The following is a 9,726-nucleotide window of genomic DNA, read 5'->3' on the forward strand; positions in this document are numbered from 1 at the left end:
CTGAATGTGATGTTGTTCTATGATCAGGTTGCTAAATAAAAGCTATAAAGTACTTTGTCTGGTTTATTATGATGTATAAAGCTTTAGTTGGTGAACAAATGCAGACAGATGACTCTTGAACCACCAGGGTGTTAAAACAGCAGCAGCACGTTGCCAGATTGCGGTTTTATTTTGAAATTCCCTAACCGGATGTTGTCTATCAGGTAACTCCCGCTGTCTTCACCGAGGAGGATCCGAGGTCCGGTCCTCTGTCTGAGTCCAGATCGCTCCAGCGTCAGTAAGAGGTTTACCTGCCCGGAGCTCAGGTCTGTCCGAGCCGCTGGATTTTACGAATCAGCCACAGCGAGTTTTTATTCCGGAACAGAGAAACAGAGACACGTTTCACCCTGACAGGTAAATATCTCACACACATCTGATGATTCCTGGATTCTTTTGTGGGGGTTTTCACGGGTTTGGATGCGGTCAGTGGTCAGTGGTCGGTGTGTGTCTACCTGTTGAATAGAGCTTCTGTTTTCTCTTTCTTCCATTGTGTGAGTAACAAAGAGAAGGAACACTGAGCAGAGAAACGTTTTTATTTTGTAAACCTCGGTTACATGTGCGAGACACTCCCTTCTGGTGCCAGCGTGCGTAACGAGCGCGCAGCTGGTCTCACAGACACAAGAGAGAAAATGTTTTTTAAATCCAAAGTGTGAATTTTATAGACAAACGTGACGACAATATGAGATTTTTATGAAATATTATCCAGTGTTGTTGCCTGGATGAGAAGTTTTATCCTCTTATCGCCCAGCAGAGAGTGTCGTCAGTGTCACACGGCACAGTTCAGTCTTATAATATCCAATCTGACACAATCTAGATTATGGTGCTCTAATTTCTAAGAAGATTAAGTGGAAGCGGTCCTGCAGCATTAACCAGCAAAATTTGGAGGATAAATTAGTTATATGTTGAATTCTAAGACAGTTTTAAATTGCTGCTACCTGCACAACCAACAACAGCTGCTGATATTAGTTATTAGAAGGTTTGTGACAGGATTAGAGAAGCAGAAATGAGGATTTCATCCCCAAAACCAGTCAGATCCGCCGAGAGTTTCATCTCCATCAGCTCTGATTGGAAATATCTGACTGACAGCGAGGATCAGAGCCGGAGAGAGGTAACCAATCAGGCGGAACCAGGAGATCCTCCAGGAGGACAGACATGATCTCACAGGCTGCAGTTACATAACACACACACACACACACACACACACACACACACACACACACACACACACACACAACAGGGAACAGGGAGGTTGATGCGAGTTTGGCAGTTTTCTTTTTTTTTCTCGAATCTTTTTGCGCTCAGTTCTTGTTTTAGTTTTTATTCCCTGGTTCACTGATGAAGCTAGTGGCGAAAAACCTGCTCTCAGTTTTGGTGGAAACACAATATCACATCTCATCACCAGAGTTTCAGATGAATTTGATCTTAATCACAGTGAATCACAGTTTCCAGTCTCTGGGCTGATAACAGGGCGAAAATGAAGAGATGTGATATATTTTCCACAGCAGGAGACTTAATGTGTGAATGACAGTGTAACACACTGTGGCAAACACATCTGTAAACTGGATGACAGACGAAATCATCTCGACTTTTATGGTCCAAACAAACGGATTAGCAGACCAGCAAACGGCTTTTTGTCAACAGTCCCCTGCTGTGCGCAATTACGCGTGACGCAAGCGATAACAACAATGAGGAGCGGTGCCGCGGTGCGTTCAGGCGCGTCAGGTCCGTGTTTGAAGACATCCGCGGTGTCTCTGTCCGGTTAGTGGAGCCCGAGAGCTGAAACAGATGTCAGATCAGCTCCTCTGAGGGAGGTTGCGTCACCAGCAGCGCCCCAAAACTCTCAGAGGAAAGGTGACGCACCAGGAAGAGCGTCAGGCTGCTGTTCTCTGGAAAGTGAGGGTGGTTTCTCCTGCGGGTCAAAATTTATTAGCTTCAGGTTAATGATAAGGGGTAGCAGTGTGTGTGTGTGTGTGTGTGTGTGTGTGTGTGTGTGTGTGTGTGTGTGTGTGTGTGTAATCTCTGACAGGCAGATTAAAACCTGGGAACCTTCAGGTCTGAACAGTAGGACAAACAAACACATCTTGCCTCATTCACTGGAGAGCTTGTAGGATATATAGGTGTGTGTGTGTGTGTGTGTGTGTGTGTGTGTGTGTGTGTGTGTGTGTGTGTGTGTGTGTGTGTGTGTGTGTGTTGTGGGCATATAAATAAACCAAAAGGGATCAATAAGTAGATTTAATTTGATGAATAACTTCATGTTTGACAGCTTAGTTTATGTCATACGTTGTATAATATTTTCTGCATCGTCTTCTGTGTTTACTTTGTTTACCTTTTTGTGTAAAATGCACCTGTTGGGCCACAAACTGAAGAGAGTGACAGCCTGAGTTTGGGTCGGACAACAGTGTCAGAAAGGTCGGACCATCATGTTTCGGTGAGGACGGCGATGATGACGGTGTTTACAGGTTTCAACAGATTCATGATTTAATTTACCTTGTTAGGACGAACTGTTCCTTTAAAGGAGCAGCTGTGGAGCAAATCACACTCAATCCATCAGAAAGTGTCTCTTCAACAGGACCGACTCCACCCTCCTGAACCGGTTCCGACTGGTTCGGTTCTACACGGCTGTTGTGTTTGTGTGTGTTTGTGTTTATAGTTTTGTCTTGTTTGACGGTCTGGTTGTGTGTGTGGGTGATGGAGCAGACGCTGCACGTCGTCTCTTCATTAGGTTTGTTGCCACAGTTCGTCTGATTCATTTGTTCCATCTGTGCAGCAGTGACATGAATTCTGTTTTTTCAAATGAAAGCAGACGCGTTAATGTCTCGTTCTTTACGACTCTCAGGGGATTAAATTAGCCGGTTCTGTTTCAGAGCTCATCTCTGATATATCTGTGGTTTGGATGTTCCTGCAGTCGGATGGAGGGACTCTGTTTTCTTTGGATTGTGATGTTGGAGGGAGAAATAAGTTAAATACAACATTACAAATGAAGATTTTCACATTAAAAGCATAAACTGAGGGTTAGTTCGCCTTCAGGTTGGCTGCTTTTGTTACGTTCTGTTATTTTGTCCTTAAAGATATCAGTTAATTCATGGACCCACATCCTTCACCTAAACCTGAACATCTGACCCAAACTTATCCAGAACCTGAACATGTTGTATCTTAACTTAACATGTCGCCTACAAGTAGAACTACACTCGAGTGCAGTTCATTTTACTCTGCTATCTAGCTGATCACCGATCAGGCAGCTGGACTACGACATTACTTATCACCCACCTACAGTTCTCTGCCCAGACAGCTCAACAACCTTTCACACCTGGGCTCACCTGGGCTCACCTGGGCTCAGCTGGGCTCACCTGGGCTCACCTGGGGTCAGCTGGGCTCACCTGGGCTCACCTGGACCCAGCGACCTTCAAGTGGTCCTAACGACTCTGTGAAGTTGCTCCCTACAGAGTTAAAAGCCTGCAGCTCCTCCAGTTAGTTAGAACTGAAGCAGCTCTTGGTTGAGATGTGAATCATCACCAACAAACTGAAACAAGTCCGGTTGTTTATGATTCAGCACTGATATCTGCCAGAACCTGCAGGACTGAGATCCTTCATCAACAATCTACAGTTTATTCACACGCTGGTCTCATTAAATCAGTCTGACAAACGGTCCTGCTCAGCCTCTCGTTGTGGACGTGTTGCTTTGTCGTTCAGTGTGTTCAGGTTACACATAATGCATCAACTGGTTCTGCTAACAATGGCTGACCTGGACAGAACTGGTTCTCTGAGTATCGGTACCGGAGGGCTGTTAACTGGTGTGTGTCAGTAGAGACGTGGTGCAGCTGAGGGTCGTCAGATCTGCAGGTCATAAACCAAAGATGGAGGAGATTATATGTTTATTCATCCGTCCAGTTGTTGTTGATATATTTCAGTCAAAGTGTTGAACTGACAGACTGACGCTGAAGTCAAGGAGCTAAAAACTAAAGTTAAAAAAAACATTTCTGATCGATCTCTTCTTGTCTCTGGTGTTGAAGTGTTGTCGGTGTCTGAGCTGCACGGTGGTGATGACGAAATCATCAGTTCAGTTTCCGATGAGTCAGTTTGAGTTGATTTCAGCAGGCGGACAGTAAATGTTTCTGTCGTAACGGCTGATCTCAGGTTCTGACTCCCACAGTGACTTACTTACTCAGAGCGTCGTGTCACCTACAGTCACTGAACAGCTGCTTCCATGATCAATGATCGCAGCGATCAAAAACAAGATTTCTTTTTATGTAACAATATTATTTCTGGTCATGTTTTTAACACTAACGCACAGTTTGTCCTACTTATATAACTGGACTCAAGTTCTGTTCGCTTGTTTTGTCCTCATAGAGGTTTTTTTTTAAAGATGTGAAAGTCCTGATAGCTGCTGGTGGAAATATTTCCCCGGGGCAGCAAACGTCACTCAGAGCGAGAAGACGGGTCAGCTCTCAGAGGAGCAGCGCCGACAGTTTGGGTTGTGAAACTAAAAAAATAAAGTTTCCTCAAGTGAAACTGACGACAGATCGTCCCAGAACACGACGAGTGAACGCTGATCACATTCATGTTTATCTGGACGACAAACAACATTCAGCTCGTTGGGAGACCTGTTGAATTAACAGCAGAATCAAGTCTCTTTCTTAACTGATCTTAAGAAACAACTTTTGTACGTAAGCCCCCAAAAATATAATCATTACACCTGAGAAATCCTCAGGTTTGTCTCTGTGACCTTCACACATGCATCCTAATGTTAATATGAACCCTGTGTGAACGTTCACACAATCACTTCAGATGCCAACGTGGTGATGATACGATGGAGATGGTTTGTTTTTTTAACTTCTCAAACGTCAGCTCTGAAAACCGGACACTTTAATATTTTACTGAAATGTCGACATCAGTCCAAAATGTTTTATAATCGTCCTGTTTCATGTGAAGATGACGACGTTCTTCACTTCAGTTCTGTAAACTAAAGAAACAATCAAAGCGTTTAGTAATTTACAGTAATAGTAAAGATTGTTGTAAGTAGAAATACCGTCAGTAACTAAAGATGTTAGATAAATGTTTTTTGACTCTGAAATGCAGAAATTAAAATACTCAATAAAATAAAAGCGCTTCAGAACTGTGCTGTGAAACAATACTTGAATAAATGTAATGAGTTACATCCCATTACTGATAAAAAAACTATTAAAACATGCAGGAAAATTGTTGTCGGTCTTGAAGTGAAGCTGTAGGACAGGTAACAAGATGATTTTTAGATTAAACAGGCTCCCAGACACACACGGGACAAATATATTATTAGTATAGTGTAGTTTTTATTAGTTGTCGTGATCAGTTTTGCAGGTTTCTGTGGAGTCCAAGTCGTCACTGACACGACGGTCAACACAATCCTCCATGAATCTCCTCAGTAAACTGAACCGGCCGTCACAGGACGAACATCATCACTGAGACGTTTCACACTTTGATCCGTGAAGCCTTCAGACACACGACGTGTCACAAGATCCGAACGTTGTACCAGAGGAAGAATCTGAGTTGTTGATGAGATAAAACTTGACTCATGATTAGTGCAGCTGCTCCCTCTGAAGAAGCTGTTGTTCTTTCTTTAATGTCGCTTCTCATCGTCATCTGCAGCACGAGTTATATTCTTCAGATGAGTAAAGTGATCATGAAACACGTTCTCTGTAACTTCTTCGCATTAGTGTGTAAACTTCCAGTAAACTGTGACATGAAACAGTTCAGCGTTTCACGTCTGAAGGGTTAAATACCAGAGGAGCCTTCAGGATGCTGATGGGATCATGAGATCACGTCGCCCTCAGGCCCGAGCCGACAGCGTCGTCCCATAATTCACAGTGTTTGTGTCGGACAGAGACTTTTGAGACTTTTCCCCTGATAACAGGACGCAGAGCCGTGCGGCCACAAGCTTTTCAAAACCAACAATTTCCCTGCGATAATTTGTGTTTCCACTGACTGAAGCTGAGGGGTCGTCGGGAATGCGTGACCAATTTTCTGCCCTGATTGACTGTAAGAGAGGCCTCGACACCCACAAGACCTCCAGTCTCACATTTACACATAATTTGGGGCAGGCGGACCCTTCTTAGCCAACACTCAGGATTCCTGGAGTGTTTTCCATCATGTGTCCTCCGGCTCACTGAGCAGGAGGTTGTAAATCACCTCCCCCGACTCCTTCGCCCCATCCATCTCCCCTCGCTCTTCCTCCCTCTCTCTTCATCTCCTCCTGACTCTTTTTTTTTCCTCTTCTCGTTTCTCCTCACAGATCTGCAACGTTTTGATGTCGCATTCCTGAAGTTTCTGGAGAAGTGAGGCGACCGACCCGGCAGCAGACAGCGAGGCCGCCAGAGATCTTATTCTTCATCCCTTCATCCTCTTTATCTGAGCGCAGATAAGGGCGTGTTTGGAGGAGAGAGGGACCCAGTGTTTGCTTGGATATGGCTTTCCTGTGCATGAGAGAGAGACAGAGGGAGCTGAGCTGAGGTCACGGCCTTCCTCCTCTCCTCCCAGAGTCACATGTCAGCGTGAGGCACAGCCCCCGGGGTTGCTATCGCTACACTGACCGACCCAAATACTTGTATACTCAGTTGGAGAAGCAGCGCAGACTGGATCGGTCTGTTTGGACTGTGAAGAGCCTGAAGAGCTTCTTATCAAGTGAGTTTGCTTTGTGAGCTGCTGACAGACTTTAACTCACCCAGAGGAGGATCAGCCTCTCTCAGATCAACAGAAGACCACCTGACAACAATCTGTCAGAAGCAAAATGCCGGCAAAGACGCCAATGTACCTGAAAACGACAACTCCCAAGAAGGGGAAGAAGCTGAAGCTGCGTGACGTCCTCTCAGGTGACATGATCAGCCCCCCGCTGGGCGACGTGCGTCACAGCGCCCACGTGGGGCCCGAAGGTGAAGGCGACATGTTCGGAGACGTGGGCTTCCTGCAGGGGAAGATGAGCATGCTGCCGTCTCTGAGCCGGACGCAGAACGGACACTCGCGCTCGCACAGCGTGGAGAGAGGCCCGGACGACGGCTTCAGCGCCAAACAGGACTCACACAGCTACGCCTACAACGGTTACCACTACCAGCACTCGTCCTCCGGCCTGCTGAAGACCACCATCTCCATGCCCGTGTTCATCGCCCACGAGCAGGCTCCACCCAAACCTCCACGCCTCCACCTGGACGACCCCTCGCCTGCCTCTCTGCCCCCCCAGCAGAACCACTTCCAGAACCATCAGGCGGAGACGAACCACAAACAGGCCAACGGCTTCGGTCACGCAGACGGCCACAGACAGCAGCACCCGACCCGGTCGCTCTTTGACAACGGCGTTGTTGGTCGTTTGGCTTCAGAGCCGTGCCGAGACATCTCCATCTCCCCCAACATCCGCAGGCTCGTCCCGTCCTCCGGATCCTTCTCGGAGGTCTCCTCTGAGGACTCCATGTCAGAGATCTGCGGGCCCCTGGACGTCCGCCGGGGCCTCAGCCTGGATTCTGACGCCGGCCTGAGTAACGAGGATCTGAGGAGCGAACGCAGCGACTCGCCCTGCGCCGCCTTCCAGCCGGCCGGCCTCACGGTCTCATCCAATGTGACGCGTTCAGACTCTATGGCGGGTTTAGACCTGGACCTGGATCTGGGTCCATCCATCCTGGAGGATGTCCTGAGTATCATGGACCGCTTCAAGACTGAGGACAACCGCTGTGAGCTTTGAAGAATGGAACATTAAAGGAAGAGTTCACCGTAAAATCAAACACATATTTTCCTGCGGCGCTTGTGTCTGATGAGCTGCAGAGTTTTGGAGAGATTTCGACCATTTCTACAGAAAAATGGAGGTCGATGACACAACGTCTCTTCCCAGAAATCATGACTCAGTACTCAAGATAATCCACAGATCATCTTATGAGCTGTTTCACTTTCTTTCTGAGCATCTACTGGTGAATGAGCGGCTCGTTGCCAGCTCTCCTGATTTTCCAGGGGGAATCCCATTTTACATCTCCCAGCTTCCTCCGTGGTTCACAAAGTTTTTACAAATTTTCACAACTTTCCCATCCAAGTTTTGTGAATCTGCCGTGCCAGGTCTCAAAGGATGTGAGCACCACTGCTGTCCTCCTGAGCTGTAACATTAGCTCAGTTTTCTAGCCTGCATGTTTTCTTCCAGGATTATTGTGAGACTGTGGATTATCTCGGATCATCTTTAGACTTTTCTCCGTCTGATATCTCCAAAACTCTGCAGCTCGCTGCAGAAGTATCTACATGGATGAAAACAACTGCAGGGGAAAATATGTAGTTTTGAGTCTTGGGGTGAACTGTCCCTTTTATACATGATTTCATAAATCCTTAAAAAAAGAACCTTGGGAAGACACTGAAGGAGGACAAGGGACGAAGGAGAAAATGTCTTTTTCTCGTCGACTCAGCAGCTGCGTTCACGTTGACGTTAAACTTTTCTGCTGGACGTGTCGGCAGCAGAGGCAACAGGCTGGTCCTTTATCAGAGCTCGACCTCAGACTCAGAAACACTTAAACTGTTTGTAAGCTAACAAAGAGAGGAACTGCACTCATCACGACACATTCCTCTGTTCTTCAGACGACATACCAGCCTCCACCTGCAGCACACAGTCTGTTAATCCGACCTGTGCCGAGAGATTTCTGCTGGTTAATGGTTAACAGACGTCTGTCGACTGACCCGGAGGAGGAGAGAGAAGTCAGCAGCTGTCAGGACTCAGCATGTGTTCACACGGAAACCACAGCTATTAATACATTCATTTTTACAACTTTTATCAGTGCGTATTTCTGCAGCAGAATTAAAACCACACATGTGTAAACATCAGTTACACTGCAGTTCAGTGCTGAAGGCCAGATTGTGTCCTGACTCGTCTCAGCTGCGACTCTTCAGCACCAGATGAAATGTGAAGAACTCGTTATTTTACTGTCCTTCTGTCACAAATGAAAGATAAACAGTCTCTCTGTTGTGCTTCGATGTTTCAGCGGCAGATTTCTCTTTTCTTGTCAGACTGAAACTGAGGAAACTTCTTCTTGTACTTCAACTAACAAAATGTAAGAAATGTGCTGCTTATAGATGATTTTCAAATACTGGACTTTTTCAGAAAGCTCTTCCTCCATGTTGTGGCTGTCGGCCTCCCTCGAACATTCACTGTCTGCATTATCACAGTAGCCTATTACTCAAATGTCATCTATGCTGTGTATATATATAAATATATATATATATCTCACTGTAAGAATAAAATGTTGATATGAAGAAAACTGAGGCCTCCTGGATGATTCTTCACTCACAAACTCACATTACTTATTTAATAGTAATTAAAGAGTCCCATCAGTTGTATTTTTCATGGTGTTCATGGGTATTTTTCATTATGAAAAGTATTTGCAGGTCCCAGAAAACAAACATGATTTCTACTCTAATGGATTAAGTCAGTCAGTTTGTGATAATGTGAAGATGTTCATCATGTAAAAACAATATTAACATATAATATTGATTATTGTTGTAGATAATATTACCTATCAAGTGAAAAGTGGAATATAATAATTAGAAGAAGAAGAAGAAGAAAGAGGAAGGAGAATAACAATGATAATAATTAGATAAAGACCAACAATAATAAGAATACAGATTATCAACATCATGTTATAGGAGCTAAATGCTATCAGTTAAAACATTAAAACATATCTCGTTTCATCTCTG

General features: G+C 45.3%; 1 protein-coding gene across 1 annotated transcript; it reads left to right on the forward strand.

The window, feature by feature from the left end:
- The first annotated feature begins 237 nt into the window (after positions 1-237).
- On the forward strand, positions 238-9,293 carry zgc:154093 (uncharacterized protein LOC777623 homolog). Its single transcript, XM_037084483.1, has 2 exons — positions 238-393; positions 6,305-9,293. Exon 2 carries the CDS (start codon positions 6,800-6,802, stop codon positions 7,739-7,741), a length of 942 nt encoding a protein of 313 aa, XP_036940378.1. The 5' UTR covers positions 238-393; positions 6,305-6,799; the 3' UTR covers positions 7,742-9,293.
- Positions 9,294-9,726: the final 433 nt, after the last annotated feature.

The sequence above is a fragment of the Acanthopagrus latus genome, chromosome 2 (genome assembly GCF_904848185.1).
Source record: "Acanthopagrus latus isolate v.2019 chromosome 2, fAcaLat1.1, whole genome shotgun sequence".
In the NCBI taxonomy this organism is placed as follows: domain Eukaryota; kingdom Metazoa; phylum Chordata; class Actinopteri; order Spariformes; family Sparidae; genus Acanthopagrus; species Acanthopagrus latus.